Raw genomic sequence first — 21,808 nt, forward strand, 5'->3', positions numbered from 1 at the left:
GGTCTGACAACACTGCAGGGCAGAGCAGGACTCGCCTTTACTCAAGTGCCCACAGTGATGGGTCAGGGCACAGGGACTCTTCCCCTCTTCCTGAACCCACTATGATGGGCAGATCAGAAGGGCGCTCCTTCCATTGACCTTCTGGACACACGTCGTCGTAAAGAAGGAGGCAGGAAGAGGGGCCGCGGCACTTCAAATGGTAGATGGGTACAGGAAGAGCAGGTGTAGGCTGCACCAGCCTATAACAGCGCTCTGTTTAACGGACCGGAGGGAGGCTTTGTAGGGAGATGTGGCAGAAACTGCTTCCATAACAGTCAGTTTCCCCTGCCTTTGTTGTCCCGTATTTGACGTGACAGATCTGAAGCCTGAGAGCCAGTTTACGGCCCTGGGTGGCATCATCCCAAGAAGAAACCAAGGCTTACTCAAAGTCACGGTTACTCTGGAGCAACTAGTTGGCTCAGCTGGGTGGGGGGCAAGTGTATAATTCAACATAGCATGCCCTTCCAACCCTCCCGGCCAGCTCACTTGTACTAAAGATCCACATACTCCCCGTGCTTCCCTCTGCCCAGAGCAAGGAGTACGAGGTAGGGAGTCCCTGTCCTTCCCTGCGTGCCAAGGTGAGCCCTGAGCAGCGGCAGAGTGAAGCAGAGGCATTTACCATCCCTTCAACTCCTGGGGAGTGGCAGAGCCTGGAATCGCAGTCCAGCCCCGCACTGTGGAAGCTCTTGTGGCAGCATATGCCTAATTGCACACGGAGGAGGTTAGCCTGTTACCTGTACAGTTGCATGGAGAAGTAGAGAGGAGCACAACTCTGAATGCTAATGAACTCATTTACATACTTAATCAGCACTGATTAAATGCAAGAAAAAGCTATAATGTCTCCTCTATTTTTAGTGAGGATCACTTGGTTCCTTTTTACACAGATGGTGAACGGTTCTCTATATACTTCAACCATCTCCACAGCACAGGGCTTATTAGGCTAGGTTTAGCCCTCAGTAAAAGCCAGTAAAACTCCCCTGAAGTTAAGCCGGTATAAAACCAGGATCAATGGCAGCAGAAAGAGACCTTCAGACTTCAATCTGTTTGGGAAATTTGTTCCTATATGGCGTGAATATTAGTTAAATCATTTGTATTTACCGAGACAGCAGAAACATTTCAGACAATCAGTCAACTAATGCATTCTGTATCAGTTAAAATGAGTAGTTTTAATTCACAATGCAAACCGAAGTGACAAAGTAGTTACTGCTTGACAGGATGAATAAGCCCCCCACAGGCACAGCTAAATGGAAAGATACTGTACAGTATAGCCTGTTGTACAAATCTGCATGTTTTATTTAGAAGCATGCAGCTTCCACATGGCAAGAGTAATCATATAAAATCACCAGGCCGCAGCTCACCATCATTTAACAATCTTCCATAAATACCCACTTAAAATATTCACCTGAAACACATTTGATCTGATTCACGTTAGGCTGCCTATCGAGCTACCCATCCATCATCTGTAGCGGCCCATGCCGATTCATAGACTTTTCTTGTCAGACTACACAAATCACTTTTCACAGCTTCAATAAAACATTGTGAGAGCCCGAATCATCGTAAGTATAATAGGAAATGCATAAATCCTCCTGTTAAATTCTAACTTAAATTCCCCCATTAAATAGTGCCTAAGGCACAACATTTCATCAGGCTTCCTGCCATCGCTCCTCAAGGTGGAACATTTACCTGAGCTGCTGGATTAGATCTTCCCCTTCCTTAATAACGTTGAGAGTAGCATCCAGGGTAGCTGTCTGTTGCTGCTGGAACTGCTTGATAAGCTCCTGAACAGCATCCACTGAATCAGCACAGACATCCTCTAAGAGCTCCTTCTGCAGATCTTCCATCCATGTCCACAGCTGTGAAGGAGGGGAAGGAAATACAAATCAGAGAGAGAGAGAGACAGAGAGAGGGGTTGAGACTTAACCCTTTGATTCTCTAATCCCAGCTCAGAAAGCATTAACCAGGACTCCACATGAACATTATTTCTGATCCTAAATGACAACAAAGCTTGTGTTTTCAAACCCAAATGGTTGTGTTGGGTACTGAAGTCGGGTTGGTGGAACTGAATTTTAAACAACAGAGTGAAACAATCATAGCAGAATATCAAACAGCCATTTTTCAATCAATTTGCATTTCAGTCTCTCATATATCACTGTCGCCTAAAGTGAACGGTATGTTTTGAATTAACTCTTCATCCAACTAACAAATTAAAACCCCTTCTTGACAGAAGATGAGCCCCTTAACTCCCATCAATTTTGCCTCTAATTGTATGTACTCGGCACTCTGCAGCATTAACCCTAAGAAGATGCATCAAGCACAGGTCAGCTCTGTCTGCCCAAGCAGCATCCCATAGAGCATCTCTGAGGCTTACTCATGTCTCTAAGAATTTGGCTTTTGGACTTAACAACACCCAACTGAAATAGGGTGTATGTTTTTACTAGAGGTGAGGACTTCGTGGGTGATATCTTTTAATGGACCAACTGCATTGGGATGAAGTCAGACAAGCCTATGTTTTTACTAGGCAGCGGAGAACCCCTTATCGAGTTTGTGCCGATTCATTAATCCCAAACCATTTTGATCATGGGATTATTACGTTTTAGACTAAAAGTTGCAGCCAGCTATCCTGTGGATATCCGAACAATGACAGACATCCTAGTTCCTAGATGGGAACAAACCCCTCTAAAATGTATGGCGGTTTCCCACCAAGCATGACCTGAGGAGTCGGTGTAAAAGTGTACCAATCGAGCTGGAGATTTGCCAGCAAATCTTAATGGCTCTTATGTGCGAATGTTTTCCACTTGATGTGTATCCTATTAACCCATTTTCTGCTGGTCTTCCTGCAGCTCCAAGGCCTGTACCGGGAAATGTCCCACTGAATTGTTAGGATTTCAGAGAGAACAGAGCTGATGCATGGGGCAATGATGAGGCTGTATTTTGTCTGCTGCTTCTGGCAATTACAAACCAATTCATCCTGAAGGGAGTCAGAGAAACACATTAAGGACTAGAGAGATGCTTGCGTGGGAGAGTCTGCGGAGCTGGTAAAATCATGTTACTGTTCAGGCGGCCAGCTGGACCATAAACCGGTATGATTTGTTGTTAAGTGTATAGGAAGCCTGCACATCTAAGCAGAATAGATGAGGAGCAGCCGTTAAGAGAAAGCTACATGTTTCACAACACAGAGCCCAGAGCCTCATATTAGGTTTGCAGTGGTATAACTCTACTTATTTCTGAGGAGTTCATCTTGATCTACACTGGGATACACATATTCAGAAAATAAGACCCTGTGCTCTCAATGGAAAACTGAGCTTCCTGTGTTGTTCCTCGAGGGGATGTGTTTACTGACTTTTTGTATGGCTACCCACAACCCCCTTAGGAAAAAGGTTGTTAAAGATGTCCACTGGTTTGGGGCTAAATTTCCAGGTGTCCCTCTCCCAAAATGGAAGCGTGCAGACTTATTCTTGCAATCTTGGTCTAACCTCCTCTGCTTGGGTTTGTCCAGGCATAGCGTAATCTGTCTACTGCACAGCTACTGTGATGTACTCCTCAATTCATGCATTTGTGCAAAATTCTTCGAGAGTTTCAGATAAAATGCATGTTACAAGCGTGGGTATTACATTAGTGTAAAAACAAATAGAACTAAAAGGCCTGAATTAATGTATTAAGGAAGAGGGGGTAAGCACATTTCAATAACCAAGTCAGTGGGCTTAGTGATGGTTTTAGTTCCAGCTCTTACATTTTGGGAAACCAGCAGAAAGAGGAAAAATGCTTCAATGTAGATGAGTTACCTAAGAGTTTCCTATACAAGTCAAAATTATACCACTGCCATTAAAACTCTTCCAGTTGTGCCAGCCATCTACAGTTGCCAAGGGATGCTATTTATTTGCAGATATTTTCAACCTATTCACCCATTTTTTTTGTGCAAAAATCCATGCAAAAGTGTTGTATTTTGAAGATTTATTAAAGATTCAATCCACATTTAGGGCTAAATCCTACTTTGATCTGAGCTGATACGGTGTTTTACAATTAACTTGTATAGGACTAGCCTCAGATACATTTCCTTCTCTGCCTAGTACCTAGATTTTCCTTATGTACAGCTAACTAAATAAAAGATTTGATAACTACAGAGAGCAAGAAGGTACGCGTGGAAACCATCTTGAAACAAGGGGCTTGTTTTCATGAATGTTTTATTCATGCTTAGTTTATTTTTTCTATGTACAAAAGAAAAAGCCCAAAAGCGCAACGAGTATTCTTAAAAATATATACATACACATGTGTACACACACACACACACACACACACACACACAGAGTTATATCTGTAAGGAGAGAAACTGTTCCCGAACCAGGAGTTCCTCACTTTCTGAACATACAGTCCATACAAAAGAACAGGTATATTTTCAAATGTACCCAAGTGACTTAAGCCCTGTTTTCAGAAGTGATTCAGAAATTTAGGAGTCAAAGTTTCATGGATAGCCTATGGGATTTAGACTCCTACCTGCCCACATCTCTTCTGATAATGAGTCTCATTCTCTTAAATCAATTAGGTCTGTTAAAAATCTTCTCCAGTATAAGCTACAATACACACATTTAGCACTGAGCCATGCATATGATTCAGATAGCACCTGAATATGTGAACTCATATTAACCTCAGATCTTTCCAGAAGATGACCTTTGATTGCAAAGATTTGCATAATAAAAGCTATCAGAATTTAGGTCATCCTCGGCTCAGAGGGTTTTAATCTTTTCGAGTCTGCTACTCCCTGGGAAATTATAATACAAAGAACCAGTCAGTATTAATAAGATTAAGAAGATAGTTCAGAAACAATTTGCAAAAGGAATTGGAGTCCAGATGATTGTTATTTCACACCTCCTAGGTGTCGTGCTACTACCAGTCGCGAGTGGAATAAATTACCACCCGGTCTTTTCTTTTTATGAGTCGCATCATGAGCTCTACAACACTGTGGGTGCATCTACACGTGCGCTTTACTGCAGAGTTGATGAATTAGCTCCGCAGTAAAGTGTCACCATCTACATATGCACCAGAATTAGGGTGCAGTAAACTAATTAACTCTGCTGCAGGATAGTACTGTCAGGGACAGTACTATCTTATGGCGGAGTACTTTACTGCACTGAAACACACATATAAATGTCGACTGGGGGTGCAAATTGCACCTGGTCAGCTCATCCAGCTGGGGGCCTGTTCACAGCAGATCAAATTGTTGCTGTCCTGGGCACACATGTAGACATTGCACCTGATTCATGGATTCATAGATTCATAGATGTTAGGGTCGGAAGGGACCTCAATAGATCATCGAGTCCGACCCCCTGCATAGGCAGGAAAGACTGCTGGGTCTAGATGACCCCAGCTAGATGCATATCCAACCTCCTCTTGATGACCCCCAGGCTAGGGGAGAGCACCACCTCCCTTGGAAGACCATTCCAGACCTTGGCCACTCGAACTGTGAAGAAGTTCTTCCTGATGTCCAGTCTAAATCTGCTCTCTGCTAGCTTGTGGCCATTATTTCTTGTAACCCACGGGGGCGCCTTGGTGAGTAGAGTCTCACCAATTCCCTACTGTGCCCCCGTGATGAACTTAAAGGCAGCCACAAGGTCGCCTCTCAACCTTCTCTTGTGGAGGCTGAAAAGGTCCAGGTTCTCTAGTCTCTCCTCGTAGGGCTTGGTCTGCAGGCCCTTAACCATACGAGTGGCCCTTCTCTGGACCCTCTCCAGGTTATCCGCATCCCTCTTGAAGTGCGGCGCCCAGAATTGCACGCAGTACTCCAGCTACGGTCTGACCAGAGCCCGATAGAGGGGAAGTATCACCTCCTTGGATCTGTTCGTCATGCATCTGCTGATGCACGATAAAGTGCCATTAGCTTTTCTGATGGCTTCGTCACACTGCCGGCTCATGTTCATCTTGGAGTCCACTAGGACTCCAAGATCCCTTTCCACTTCCGTGCCACCCAGCAGGTCATTTCGTAGGCAGTAGGTATGCTGGACATTTTTCCTCCCTAGGTGCAGCACTTTGCATTTCTCCTTGTTGAGTGAACTGGGAGCAGTTCACTCAGGCTCAAAGTGCTCTGGAGTTTATCACGTTGCATGCATTGCATGTGTAGCTGCACCCTGTTGTGTAAGCTCAAGCTGGTGGTTGAATGAAATCCAGAAACCACACCGAGTTTGTTCTGTGCTTTCAGGCTTGATGTTTAATACTTATGCTGCTACTGAGTTGATTAAAAACCCAACCCCCCTTACTATTAAGATCCCAAGTCATCAGATGCTGATGAGATCCAAAGGCTTCCCCAGTCAGAATAAAGTATGTCGTAGCTTACTCCTAAGCAGCTAGTGCACTTAGGACGAGCACAGAGGGTCTGTTTTTCAGTGAAACCCTGCACATTTCACAACAAAGGTTCAGGTATACATTTGTGGAAGCCAAGGTTTCCACCTATGTTTTTAGCATCAGCAAGATTTGCATATGTAGCTGTTTGTAATTTTTGTAATAAGTGCTGAAAATCTGCAGGACCCCATAATCAAAATGGTCTCCTTTTCATCTCACTTAGCATCTAATACAACAAGAAAAGATCAATAATGCCCAACAACTGAAAGGAATGAACACAGACAATTGTCTTTGCTTGCTGATTTGAAATCACTGATTTTGGGTTTGGCATAGAAAACTGTGGGTGCAAATATTTGTGCTTTAGCAGTTAACAACCTGACTTGCAGCTATAAAGTTATATCAATGTGAAAAAGTTGTCCTATACTGCAAAAGTAGCTGGGAGGAATCTTTGGCATTAAATGCCCATGAGAAAGCTGCATGTAGATTTTTTTAAAGGCAACCATGGTTTCTAAAAAGAAAATAAAAGGTCTCAACTCCCTGATTATGAGATGTTTGCTCTGTCAAAAAAAAGGTCCTTTTTTTGGACCATCTGCCCCTTTTCTTCTGTATTGTAGCAACTTCCTCTTTGTTCTTCTCTACTACAATATGTAGGCAGCTTCCCTTAACTGAAGAAACAATACAGCTCTTTATTATCAGCTTTTTCATCTGATGCAGAACCCTTCAGTTTGCTCAAGTACTTAATGAGACCACTCACTGGAGGTTTGAAGGACATTTGTGCCTGTTACCTAGAAATTAATGCCTCTGACTTAGAGCAAGGGACCACTTTAAGCAAAAATCTAAGTCTAGAAGAGATTGTTAAGAAAACCTTGTCTGCGTGATTAGAATAACTACTCGACTTTGTGCGCTATGCCAGTGTTGAATGCGGCTATTTTTAAACACTGTTGTTGAATTTGAGTCCCCCAAAAAGCAATTTAACAGTATTTAGTGACAATGCTTGCTAAAAGCAGGACGAGAAGCTGGTAAATTGAATACCACAATCCATGATAACTACTGTGATTCTTTACATTTGGATTAATCGTTCAAAACAGGGGCAATAAAGGAAACAGGCATCTGACTTAAGTACAGAAAGTCAAAAAGCCCGAGGCAGAATTAATCTAATCTTTGCAGGTTTCTATAAACTCAATTTTGACTTGGGAAAGGCAGGTGGAGGCCTGCACTGGTCCAGGCCGGAAGGCGGGGGGCGTTCAAGCACGCTTCCCAGCCAAGCTGCTCATCCACATGGGGCAGGAGGAGGAGGGAGACTCCCCTCCCTAGCCAGGGAGCTCTGAGTGCACAAACCAAAACTTAACGGCTAAGTACAGAGAGTCAAAAAGCCCGAGGCTGAATCGATTCAATCAAGATGCACTGGCCGGCCCAGGGAACTTGCACTGGGGCCTGATCCTGCCATCTATGGAGTGAGTGCTCCCGTCCCTGCTGCCCAGTGCAAGTCTGCCTTGGGCCGTCCAGTGTGTCCTGCTGCAGCCCGGCACGATGCACTGGGCAGCTCTGGGGACTTGTACCAGGCAGCAGGGCCCAGTCCTTCTTTCTATGGAGCTGGCTGGGCCAGGTGGGAAAATCCCTCACCCCAGCTGGGAAGACCCCAACTTGGGGGTTCAAGACTGGAGTGGGGGGTTTGTTCCTCCCTCCCCCCGTGCATCAGTGAGTCATGCCGGCCCAGCCATGCAGAAAGGATACAGAATCACCCCCCTACAGCTGGGCAGACCAGGGCTGGTGGGGATCCTGGGCTGGCCAGGGGAGGCCCCCAGAGGCTGGGACTCCCCCCATGTGAGCAGATGCCCAGCTGGGGGCTGGACCCAGGAGGGAGAACTCTTTTCCCCACTCCCGCTGCGTGTTAGTGACTCATGCCAGTCTGTCTTGGGAGGGGCAGGGGCAACCTCTGCAAACCAGGCTTGGGGCCAGGGCTGGGCACCTTTATTCCCCTGTCCCCCCTCCCCCCCATAGGACTGATAAGTAAAGGCTGGGGTGCAGAGGCATTGCTGCCTCAACTTTGTGACAGCCGTGGGGCAGGGCTGGCCCTGGCTCAGCCGGAGCAGACAGTATAGCTGAGTCTAGCCCGCCTGCCCTGCAAGGGGGGTAAAAGGGGTCCCCTGATGCACCCTGGGATGCTGGGAGACTGGTACATAATTTGAGTCAGGAGGGAATCTGGGACAGTAATTCCATAGACCGGTTTAATCTATATTAGTTAAATCTACTACATCCAGCCAGGTTTATCTTAAACTGGGTTTGGCCATTTTGAAATCTCTTTATGTGCACTGAACTTCTGTTGTGTTAAAGCTTTGAGCTGGTTCCTGATCGCTTATACAGGTTTCTGTGTAACTTCTGTCCCTAGCCAAAACGGTCAGATAGGAGATAGATGAGTACCCCCAAAACAGATGTCTTTGGTAGCCCAGGTGGTTAACAGCTATTGGAACAAGGAGCTAAAACAGGATTCAGAAAGAAATAAAGCAAGTATGTGGCTTCTGCTCTCAGACATGATTTGTACTGACGGAACTGCATTGACTTCAGTGATGGGTGTGGAAAAGGAAACAGGTCATGGTGAGAAAATATAACAGATCTCTTCAGAGAAAGACAGGTCAAGTCATCAATGTTTTCTCTTCCTATCACGGGCAACTGGTGCCACTTTAGTCAGGGGGGGCATGTGCCCCTCCCCCCCCCAAGCCACCAGGCAGCCACCAGGGGAGGATCTCCCCATGGCCAGTCTCACCGACGGGGGAGTCCCCCATGGCCCACTGCAAAGCGACTGCGGTGCTCCCAATCCCCAGCTAGCACTCACAGGGGAGCAGCACTGGCACTCCCACCTGCCCCCCTGCCCATCACCTAAGTGTCGAGTGTGGCTGGTCAGGGGGTGCACCGGCGTGCTCAGGGGTGCACGTGCACCTCCGTGAACCCCCTACGTATCGCCACTGCTTCCTATAAGCCAAGTTCACAGGAACGTACTTTGAATGGAAGCACCTCATCGTATCACAGGATGCAGGAGGGGGTCCCATGGTCTGAAATACTGAACATAGGGCTGAGTTGTATCCATTTCTTATTTCTAATATTGTCTCTCCTGATTTAGGTCCATTCAGGAGAGCACTTCAGCATGTGCTTCACTTTAGGCACCTGCTTAAGATCTGTAGTAAACTATGGCTTCACTGTGTGGATTTGGGGCATTGCTTTTTCTTTCTACTTCAGTTTCCATAACGTTAAAGTGGTGATTATACTTCACCGTAATTGTGAGTATTCATTAGCTTATGTTCACACAGTCCTCTGAATATGCTCTGTATTTTTAAATTCAAGGAATTGTTGCTGTGTGTCTGCATGGTATTCACAAAGAGCCTGGACGTGTAATACAGCAGATAGAAATCACCAGCAATACACTATAGCAAAAATATAGCAATAGCAAAAATATATCAAGTGCTAAAATGTTATGTGATTGGATGTCACTGGTCATGTCGCACGATGAAGGCCTCCACGATAAAGTGATATCCGTGGTACGTTGTGTGACAGGAAGAGCTGTGACTAGACACCACTTCCAAAATGCCACGACAAGCAACTTCCAAGAGGAGACACAGCTGAGGAGCGACATCCCGCAGCGAGGCGGACACCGCCAGCACGCTCGTGAAGAAAGGACACGAGGAGGGAAGAGAACAGGTTGTGAAGAGAGGATCTTATCCCTTCTCAACCTACTTGCTTTTTCTTTCCTTTGCCAACTTCTTGACATTCATGCTTGGCTAGGCTGCATCTGGTGATTCTGTATGCTGAAGAGCTTTAATTAGTATCCTTGCCGATGGCAAAAGGATTTGCAATGCCTAGACATCTGATGGGTTTTTTTCCCCAAGTTCTGCGTGGCCCAGACTGATACAACACAGAATAATCTCTTCTCGAGGCGGATGCGCTTCTGGCAGCTACGCCTGCATCAAGGGAGCACATAGATCCATTACCCCAAGGACACGTATAGGTATTTCAAGGGCTGGCCACCCTGCAAAATGAAGGTGGCTTTACGGAGGAGTCAGATGTTTGTGCTCTGTGGTTCTCCTGTTATCATCATGAATTGCAAAATGTCTTTCCCTGTAAGGACTGTTTTATTTTTAATTTAAGTTGGCTGTAATTATAAATCTGGAGGCAATTAACTGCAGAAATTGCAGATCCAGCACTCAGCCATGGTGGTGTAAATCTGGAGAAATGTCACTGAAGCTAGCACAAAAGGAGGATCTGGCACTGAGGGAGTGTCTAACAGCTGCAGAGCCATGCGCTGAGGCATCAGTGGTTTATCCAGATAGGGGGAAGTGCCGTGAGGTTTCTACTCTAAACCACAGTGCTGTTCTCTGGCTCTACATCTGTTATAACTTCTCAGTCCAGGAATATCAGCATCCCTTTCCCTCTGTACTTTCCCTACCCTTTGCTGAATGTAACACAGAGTTACCCCAGTTTGCAGCTCCTTTGTGACTCCTTTCCACTCTGAATTTTACAAATAAATCACTTTCAACAATTCTGAATCCCTCTGTAAATTTTTTCTAAGGATTAAATAAACTGCTTTGATTTTCTTTAAACAAAGAGTCCCGTGCAATCTATCACTTTAAACTATCTTTGACTGTTTGAACTGATCTTATAGGGCTCTTACACACTTTACGCTTAAGACGTGATTAACTAGATAATCATATCTTAAATAGTGACCTGGCCACACGCTGGTTCAATTAATGGTGCGATAAAACCGGGAATAAGCGGCAAAGTTATTACACAAAATATGTATGATAACTTTTGTGTCTGGTTCCTATCATGACTTTAATTGAATGTGTGGCTAGTGCTCCCAGCCTCTGGAGCACACTAGAGCCTTTCAAGTCTCCCGTGTGCTCCAGAGGCTGCGAGCGCCCCACTGCTACTTTCCAGTGGCGATGTGGCACATGTGGCATGGCAGCAGGTGCAATTGTTGGGATCCTGCATTCGATTCCATCATGCCTTTAAATTAACATCTGTCAGGGGCCATAGAGTGCATGGGACACTGGCACTTAATGGGGACTGGAAGATGAATTTGAGTGCTGGGAAAATCGGTAATTCATAGTATGGTTTTAATGAAGACTGATGAATAAGGAAACTGCCGTAGATACTGGCAGCCTGTAGTCTTGGCTGTGAATACTTCAGATAGCGCTGTAAGCTCAGACACTGGATCTGGGAAAAGCCTGCTCTCCAAAATGTCGGGGTATCAATTCAATGTAGTCTTTAATGTCCAGAAAAAAAGGACATGGTCAATAAGTGTGCTGACCCATAGAAGGCCACATAAAACACACGCTGCGGCTGCAGAATGCAGTTCTGGAGCTGTGAAGGCCAGGGGACCTGCAGGATTAAACCAGGTAGCACCTGGTCAGATGAGGGGGTGGAGGGGAGGAGAGGAGGGAGGTACAATTGTGATGACGATCCAAGAAAAATCACAGGAGAGGGAGGACTATGCAGTGCATAGTGAAAATGTGTCATGTTTGATAGGAATCCAAGAAAATCTTGTGGCAGGAGAGTGGGAAAGTTACTTTGACACAGCTGGCTCTGCCCCACTGCTTGCCGTGCTTACTGAAATGTTGCCTATATATTTTTATTTACAAGCTTTTGGCTCTAGCTGGCTTTTTTTTAAGAGATCACAGATGGCAGAATTTTTTTTCAGTAGGGGCCTGGCCATAGATTCATAGATGTTAGGGTCGGAAGGGACCTCAATAGATCATCAAGTCCGACCCCCTGCATAAGCAGGAAAGAGTGCTGGGTCTAGATGACCCCAGCTAGATACTCGTCTAACCTCCTCTTGAAGACCCCCAGGGTAGGGGAGAGCACCACCTCCCATGGGAGCCCGTTCCAGACCTTGGCCACTCGAACTGTGAAGAAGTTCTTCCTAATGTCCAGTCTAAATCTGCTCTCTGCTAGCTTGTGGCCATTGTTTCTTGTAACCCCCGGGGGCGCCTTGGTGAATAAATCCTCACCAATTCCCTTCTGTGCCCCCGTGATGAACTTAAAGGCAGCCACAAGGTCGCCTCTCAACCTTCTCTTGCGGAGGCTGAAAAGGTCCAGTTTCTCTAGTCTCTCCTCGTGGGGCTTGGTCTGCAGGCCCTTAACCATACGAGTTGCCCTTCTCTGTACCCTCTCCAGGTTATCCGCATCCTTCTTGAAGTGTGGCGCCCAGAATTGCACGCAGTACTCCAACTGCGGTCTGACCAGCGCCCGATAGAGGCCATGTTTCAGACTTTTCTGATCAGGAGCACGACGTGCTGCCAGGATACCACAGCTCTGATTCTCAGCTCCTTAATCCTTTGGAAAAGAACTTTATTTCTACATAAACACGAAGTGGACCTAGAACCAGCCTTTGCCAATCAGGCTGTCCTGTATGCAGAGTTTTGCTAGCCGTGCTCATCACGTGAGAGCTTTAACCAGACCAGGACCTTCTGGCATCTCCTGGCATTTCCACCAGTCCGAGATCTGAAGTCAAAGGAAGCAACGCGCATGTATCTGAAGCTTGGATTCGTTCCTGCTTTAGATACTCCTGAATAATCAGCTGATGGTGCCTCGAGCTGAGCTTATGTGAACTTATATGCATATATCATTTGAATTATTAAAGCAGAGCTCCAACTGTCTCCAACTATTCAATCGAGAACAGTATTTTGTTATTGCTGTCTCCAGAGAAAAGCCTTGGAAGCTTCTGCTCCAGTCCTGTTTAGCTTACAGCTCATTTCATCTACACATGGCCTAGGAAAACCACTGTGTGTTCCTGTGCATTGTATCAACTGGCTGTGCGCTTGGATCACTTCACCTGTTCTTTGCTCCCTCATCTGTCTTCCCTGGGAATGTGTGAAGATCAGGGCATCCTCAAGCAACCACCATTGATTTGAAACTCATCTTATGACAAAAGTGTTGATTTTATCCCCTCAAGAGCAGTGTCTTCTGCCCACAAGGACGCTAAGCCACAGTATGCTGGTCGAAGGCTCTTAGGAGGCAAGAGTCATAACTTGGCTGGAGTAAACTGAAGGTCTGGTCCTTCACCGTTTTCAAAGAGGGATGATATTTCCAAAGACAATCTAGGTGGCCTTGAGACTCCCAGCAGGCAGTTTTATGCCATCTGCGAAGCAAGCCTTGTAGTTGTTCAGCAAGACACACAGCATTTGATGCTAGCTCTGAAATGCCCAAGAGCATCAAATACCAAACCAGTGAATATTGTGTGAAAAGCTAGCTGCGGTCATTCTTGGAGTGACCGACTTAGGTTTAATGTGCTAACTGTGAAGGAGGGGGCTACAGCGTTGAGAAAACCAGTGGACTAAAAATCAGGCATGCAAGACAGAACCACAGGTATGTGCATCCATAGTTTCACAGTTTCATAGTTGGTAGGGTCGGACTATGAAACTATCCACAAAGCAGGACTTGTCCAGAGCTCCCAGAAGCTGTCGGCTCGGGGGCCGCTGCATCAGTTATCCCCTGCCTTGCAGCCCCCTGCCACTTGATGGGAATGGTCTCCAAAAACTGTCGATATTAACAGTTAAATCCAAGCAATAAATTACTGTGTGGGGCAAAATAAATTGTGAACTCTCAACTCAACTCAAACTTAGATGAATAGCAGAATTATACACTCTCCTAGAAATGCTGTCGTGTTTGTTCTGTGATTAATGTTGATTCATTCTGTCATCGTCTGTTCTGTTCTTTAGAGTCAACAGCGGCAGATCTTGAACGAACTAGCGTTCAATTTTTCAGATTCCCAGTAACTCTGTCATCGGATGGAAGTCAAGCTCTGTTAAAATTAAACAACTCTGTGGAATAGCCCTCCTAATTACAGAGCTTGACAAGCTAAGTGAATTTAATTTCATAGCCTATAGCTATCAAACAAAAGCAGGTAAGTTAGTAAAGTCTTCCGTGATGAGCTATTATTGTTTCTACATCGTGGCACAAATCTGCTCCCATTACTCACTTGAGCAGTTCCACTAATATTACATGTGTGAGTAAGGTGGGCTGAGGAGCTATATGTGCGCGTGTGCGTGCACTTACGTGCCTGCAGATAGTATAATATATATATATAGTTAAGGTTGCCTGACACTTTATGTTATGAGACTTTGCTTTCAGTTGCTGATAACCTTGTCTGACTTAAACTGCTCATGCTGAAATTTCCCTTACCAGGTATCAGCCCAAGGCTGAAATTTCTGAAGACACTTGAGCTAAAATGGTTCAGTTATTGTTTTCTGAGAAAGAGATCGGAGGAGAGGGGGAGGAATACAAGCTGCGTTGCCTCTGTGAACAAAATATTCCTAAAACCATTTGTTGAGAAGCTCCAGAGCCTCCATGCTTACAAGCAGGGACTCCCAGTTTGGCAGGAGCTAGCCCTGGGGTCAGAAATGTGCCTGTAGTCATTCCTATGAAAATTTACCCAAATTTGGTCAATTTATAAGTGTCTGCTGAATTGAAAGTCACCCATGTACAATAGAAACTGTCCTCAAGACTCAGCGTGTACTGAGAGCGCTTCATCCCGTCACAACTTCTATGGGCTGTGCCCACACTAGCCCCAGGGAGCTGTTGAACATGCTCCAACCTGGGGGTGCAAGGGTTGAATGAACCTGCCCTGGCATCGCTTTTGCTTTCTGTCGGACGTCACTCTGATGCTGGGGTAAGGCCTGCAACTAGCAGCATTGCTCTCCTGTTCTTTCCGTCTCCAGCAGCACGGAGAAGGAGAAACCTGCTTCACTGGAACACAACAGGAGTGCGAAACTTTGGAGGAAGACGGTCTTGGAGATACAGCAGGGGGAGCTTGTCTGCCCCAATGCTAGACAGGACGGCTGTTTAAAACTGCAGCTTTACAATAAAATATCCTGAAACTGTAACATTCGCTGTCTGGGAGACAAAAAACAAAGGGTTGAAACAAGTGAAAGGCAAGGCTGGAATCACAATCAATGCCGCCAGTTTGGAGCAAACTGGACACACGTTGCATGGGGCTAATCCCCGGGGATCTGAGAAGCCACTGTCTCGCATGTAGTTTGATGACATTTGTACACACAAGTGAGGGTTGCTTCTGAAATCTGACAGTCAATAGAAAGAACACAATAAAAAGACAGCCCAGCTCCCTCCCTCCCTCCCACCTTCCCTACCCCACAGCTGGAGAATGCTATGACCTGAGTGGAGAAACAAGATCCTCTCTCCAGGAGCCTCTGAGTTTTCTATGTACTGGCAGAAGCATCAATGCTTCCCCATCACAAATCCTCTACTTCAGCTGTGGCCAACATCCCATCTACAGAAGAAGACAACCTCCCCTTCCCCTTTTCTCCTCCTACAAGCTGGTAGGTGTCACAACCCAAAGTTGTGATTTTTTTTTTGTGTGTGCTTCGGCACTGCTAAATTATTTTTCCCGCTAAATTGCAGCTTCTTTGCACGGTGGAGTTTTCTGCTGCAGAAGAGAACCCCGGTGCAACGGAGAATTTCCCGCCAATTTGAAGCTTTCTTTGCATGGTGCATTTCTTTTGCATCTAAGAAATGCACGGTGCAAGGAGTTCCCGCCATTTGTATGAAGATTCGTGCCACATTATTGGCCGATTCTAATATATGCACACGTGATGGCTAGCGATTGGCCTGCTAGCCGTATAAAGAGCTTGGGTGGCTTCCGCCCAAGTTGGAGAGAAATCAGTTGGAGAGAGAGCGAGAGGGAGAGCGTGAAGATCTCTAAGCGCTGCGGATCCTCACGGACCCAACGCATTTCTTAAAAGGCAATAGAGGCCTGAACAGCCTCTGGCCTCTCCCCGTCGCCGATAAATTCCTAGACGTATCCCTTCCTGTACGAGAAACTACCGAACCCGCAGAGCTTCAACAACTCCGGGGAAAAGAACGAATTTGTCGTAGTCCTCTAATGAGGATTTAAGCGGAGCTGAACCTGGAAACTGTCCAGCCTACACCGCGACCATCTTTGGTGAAAGTAAACAATCTTGAAATCAACCACTACGCGTCCGTAACTAATTCTAGCTCGCCTCCGGTTTTCTCTGATCCCGCCTGCCCGGGCTGCTGGCCACAGCCCGCGTGCACAAAGACGGGCCCGGCTCGCCCCCGGCCCGCACATGGCGACGAGGATGGGAGCAGGAAAAGACACCTTAGAGCTAGAATTGGTTAAGAACTGCCCTTGGCGCGATAACCAACGCCAAGTGAAAAGCTTTGAAGAACTGGAGGCGCATATCGCTTACCACCAGGCGGGCGGAACGGGTGAAAGATTTGTGAGCGGACGCCTGTCGCTAAAGGGAGAAGAGGGAGTCTCCAAAGACAGAGCCCCAAGAGAGAGGGAAGTGTATTTGCTCCCCCGCGGCGTTCGGGTGTATAATGAGAGACGAGCGGGTCCTGTTCAGGCCCCTCGATACTGTGTCCCTCGCCGGACCCAACCCGGCGGGCGAAGCAAACCTGACCTTCACCCGTGAGTGTGCCCGATGCTTTCGATATGCTTGGGAGAGTGAAGAACCGGTGCCAATCGGCCGGTTCCCTCCCCTCATAGCGGCTAGATTAAGAGGTCGCGAGCTTCCATCTGAGCTCCGCGAAGATCTGGAGACAGAGGAACGCGCCGCAGATGAGAGGGTGGCCCCGCGGTATGACAAGGGGGGAGAATTAAGTGCAACTTTTCGTACGATTACTAATCTAATGTACAAGAATTTAAGTTTAAAGAACCAGCTGCAGACGGCCATTCAAGCGGTCAAAGAAGCGGCTGAGAGAAAGGAGCCTGAAACGCCAGCCCAAGATGGCGCCGAGCAAGAGGAGACCGCGTGGAAGAACCGGAAAAGAAGGGTGGAGCTTCAGAGGAACCCGCGAGAGTTCGGTCAGCGACCCCGCCCACCGACGCAGCGTCGTCTCCGGCAACCCCGCCTAGCGATGCAGCGACGCCCCTACCGACCACGCCTTCCTGCCGACGAAGGAGAGAGTCAAGCGGAGGAGTGCATCCGCCCCTCCTGCCTGAAGCAGCAACAGCAGCAGTGACTCCCGCGGCAGCAGGTCAGCCTATAACAGCATCAACTCCCGAAAGAGCAGCTTTCCCTACAACAATGACTGATCAAATTGCTACTGCCTACTATGCTCGCCCCAGAGCTGAGTTGCAGGATTTGTGTAGAGCATCAAGAATCCAGCCTGAAGAGACTCTAGCTGTGTGGTTGGGACGTTTGGTCGTGGAACTTGGATCCGACCTGCTGAACCAGGAAGAAGCACGCTTCCTAGTTAGACAAGCTTCGTGGAGTAGAGGACATGTCACTGACATCGACATGATAACGGTCAACGTTCATGGGCCTATTCCACTGCCAGCGCTTGTTGCAGGACTGATTAGTCAAAAAGCCCACGTATGGCATGAAGGACGGCCAGAATATACCGGTGCAGAGCATCTCATGCTAGCAATTATTGGAGTCTCGTACTGTGCCTGGACCCCCAGAGCATGTGCGCTGGGACTGACATCACTCCAGCAAATAAGACCATGGCCTCACCGTCATCTACGAGACCCTGGGACCATTCCAGTAACCGTTCACAGCTTAGACAGTTGCCTCAAGATTTATGGGCAAAAGAACATCGTCGTCCTCCGGATTCTGCTCAGTCCAATGGTGAATCAACCTGTAAGCAATCTTCTTTGTCAGTTGTCACGACTGCGTATCCTGCTGGAGCCAAGATTATCTCTTGATCGGGACTGCTGACACCCGACCGGACTTCAAGGCACCAGACGTCGTGAATCCGATCTTCCACCACTGCCACCGAGAACCCTAGAGGAGCGATACATGTTTGGATTTCTCCTACAGCGTTCCGGACTCAACAAGCGGCAGCTTCGGATTTTAGGGGACGCAGGTCAATGGCAATTGGCCTATGAGTTAGGTTTTCGTTATTTAGAGGAGCCAGATGATGGATCCTCAACGGTTTCATCCAATTGAGCCATGAAAATTTTGTAAATCTGTTGAATAAGATCATTAATCTATTTTTTGAGAGTTTTCTGTTTACAGATCCGAGATTCAGAGCGCGTGGCAAAGAGGAGCCCTAAGAGGGATGACATCACCGAAAGAAGTGAGGGCCTGACGTACGACTTCGCCATGACGCCCACTGAAGCCCTGATCGTGCAGTTTTGTTATGAATCAGATTATGTGTTTGTGTTGATTATTGTTTCTTGATTATTATGTAACTCAATCCCAGGACAGTGAATTTTATGTCTGTTTATTTGTTTGTTTGCTTATCTGTTCGTTTGACGACTGACGACAAAGTTCTAGAATGATGAGTGTATAGCATAATTTAGCTATGCTCTCAGCAAATGGGATGTCGCAACCCAAAGTTGTGATTTTTTGTTTGTGTGCGCTTCGGCACTGCTAAATTATTTTCCCGCTAAATTGCAGCTTCTATGCACGGTGGAGTTTTCTGCTGCAGAAGAGAACCCCGGTGCAACGGAGAATTTCCTGCCAATTTGAAGCTTTCTTTGCATGGTGCATTTCTTTTGCATCTAAGAAATGCACGGTGCAAGGAGTTCCCGCCATTTGTATGAAGATTCGTGCCACATTATTGGCCGATTCTAATATGTGCACATGTGACGGCTAGCGATTGGCTTGCTAGTCGTATGAAGAGCTTGGGTGGCTTCCGCCCAAGTTGGAGAGAAATCAGTTGGAGAGAGAGCGAGAGGGAGAGCGTGAAGATCTCTAAGCGCTGCGGATCCTCACGGACCCAACGCATTTCTTAAAAGGCAATAGAGGCCTGAACAGCCTCTAGCCTCTCCCCGTCACCGATAAATTCCTAGACATATCCCTTCCTGTACGAGAAACTACCGAACCCGCAGAGCTTCAACAACTCCGGGGAAAAGAACGAATTTGTCGTAGTCCTCTAACGAGGATTTAAGCGGAGCTGAACCTGGAAACTGTCCAGCCTACACCGCGACCATCTTTGGTGAAAGTAAACAATCTTTAAATCAACCACTACGCGTCCGTAACTAATTCTAGCTCGCCTCCGGTCTTCTCCAACCCCGCGTGCCCGGGCTGCTGGCCACAGCCCGCGTGCGCAAAGACAGGCCCGGATCGCCCCCGGCCCGCACAGTAGCATCCATGAAGCCCTGCACAGCAAGAGGAGAATGTATGTCTATCCCAGTGGTCCTCAACCTTTTTAGGCTCAAGGCACCTCCCGTTAGACTCAGGGCACCCCTTAGAAAATGCCAGCTTTTAGCCTTTGCTCATTTTTTGACTATGGAACAATAATAAAACAATTCTTCTACTACACAGAACTCAGAAAGCTCAGAACAGGTCAGGATGATTTGGCACTGTGGATTCCTATTTGAAATCTCTCATGAAATCTATGAATGATGTGTAGGTGTTGGCACATCCAACAGTGCTGCTATTGGATGGCTCCCTTCAAAGGATCTCACGGCACGCCATAGTACCTCAGCATCCGGGTTGAGAATCACTGCGTATACACATCCGTTCACAAAAAGACACACACATAAGCACTTACATGTGCCTTTGTGCACGCTACTCTCAGTAATTAATGAGCAAAAACTCTTCCGAGGCATGTTTTATTCATGCTTAAAAACATCAATGCTGCTGGCACGCAGACAGAAATGTGAACCACAGGTGGGGACGAGAGTTCCTGCTGCTCTAAGCAAGGGGAGAAAACACCATGTTCAGGAAACAGAGAACAAAATCAGCAGGGAAAGAAATGGCATTTACAAGGTGCTAAGTGAGTACTTGATTATACAAGAGCATTCAGACATTATTAATTATACAAAGCTGTTTGCAGCATCTCTTTATCTTTGCACGTCGTACGCACAGTGCTGTCAACTGCAAGCATCAAAAAAACATGAGCTAAGTCTCAGATCACAAGATTCAAACAAAAACATCATAAATGGCTGCTTAGAATTTGCTTCCGTTTTCTGACCCTGGAGTCACAGATTCAAGCTTTTCTCCAAAACCAGGAAGTCTAGAAACTCACTAAAAACATGAAAACAAAAAAGTTGAGACTCGCCTGGTTCTCCTTCACTTCTAGCAGCTAAAACTTTATAAGAAACACCAAACAACAGAAAACTGGTGTAATTTGCTGCAAGAGTCCCTGAAACCTACAGATCTCAGCCAAAAACCTAAGCCCAAGCATCATCAAAAGGCCTTAGGGAAACGACTCACGTATAAGGTAACTAAAAGCCCCTATCTTGAGAACCCACTGGTAATAATTTGTCATTCTAGTCTGGCATATGGGTAATTGGATTTGAGTCCCAAAGCCACACCTTTCTGCTCTTGGGATCAGAAATATCCAGAACCTTTGGTCTAAAAGGGTATGAACATTGTTTACCATGATCTTTTTAGATGCCCTGTAATGTATGAGGATAGTGGGGCACATTATAGAAAAGTTTTATGTGCCTGGGAACGTGTGAGCTTGCATTCCTCATGAATGGTGAGTGGGAGTGATGTATGCAGATCATCTTAAATTCATGCCACTGAAACATTTATATTGCACAAGAAATATCACATTTTCAGTATATGCCACATATTCTTCCAGGGACACTATTTTAGTGCTCTCTTAGACTTCTAAATGTTTTATTGCCACTATTTTTCATTACCTTCACCTGGTCAGATTCCAATATAAAGACCTCAGGGGGAACCTTTACAAGAAGGAAGAAGTTTTTGGAGTCTCCCCCATCCAACAGAGTAAAAACATCATATATAGCCCACCTTAAAAACAGCTACTGATTCAGGACTAAATACTGCCCTGTGTTTTCCGACAATGTAATTTCTGGCAGGAGAGAAGAAACACGGGAAGGGATTTTTTTTTTTTGGCAAACTGTTCTTTTTATTAGTTGGGAACTGTTGAAAGCCGTTCAGGTGTTGGGAAATGTGGAAGCCATGGGAAGCAGAGACGGATCGACGGGCAGAGTGCAGGTGATGCTGTCAGAGGTACATGATGAATGCAATTAGTCACATGGCTTTGGCATTTATCACATCAGATAGGCAATTCATCTCTGTTAGAGAGACTGCCCAAAGATATAAGTTAATCAGGATGACATTCAGAATACCTCCATAAAGGCGGTCTCAGAAGGACTGATTTCTTTCTACTTAAGTCTCTCCAACCAATTCTGTGTCTCAATAGATTCATATATCAAAAACTAATGAGAATTTGAGAAACTCAGATGACGAATAGGTCTGGACCGCAGTCTCTTGCATTATCGCCAAAAAAACACTATGCCAATTGTTTGCTCATTTCTAAGGATGGAAAAGTAACACTTTTTTTTAACAAGCTAAAGAATAATGTTAAGAAACAGGGCGCTGAAATTAATAATCATGGTTATCGTTAGCTATTTGTAAATGATTTATGCCATGATGTAAAGTGTGAAGGGTATGGAAGACACGTTTAACATGCTAAAAAACAGCATAGTCCCGGCTCTGAGGAGCTCACAGGCTAAAGAAGTGAATGGCCCCAGTAA

The 21,808-nt window shown here is 46.2% G+C and overlaps 1 protein-coding gene across 6 annotated transcripts in view; it reads right to left on the reverse strand.

The window, feature by feature from the left end:
• KALRN (kalirin RhoGEF kinase) overlaps positions 1-21,808 on the reverse strand; it is a 759,663-nt gene that overhangs the window by 282,013 nt on the left and 455,842 nt on the right. For all 6 annotated transcript variants that reach the window (XM_059727473.1, XM_059727469.1, XM_059727471.1 and 3 more), the window contains exon 12: positions 1,723-1,892. In XM_059727473.1, the coding sequence (XP_059583456.1) occupies positions 1,723-1,892 (170 nt within the window). The remainder of the gene's footprint in view (positions 1-1,722; positions 1,893-21,808) is intronic.

The sequence above is a fragment of the Alligator mississippiensis genome, chromosome 4 (genome assembly GCF_030867095.1).
Source record: "Alligator mississippiensis isolate rAllMis1 chromosome 4, rAllMis1, whole genome shotgun sequence".
In the NCBI taxonomy this organism is placed as follows: Eukaryota; Metazoa; Chordata; order Crocodylia; family Alligatoridae; genus Alligator; species Alligator mississippiensis.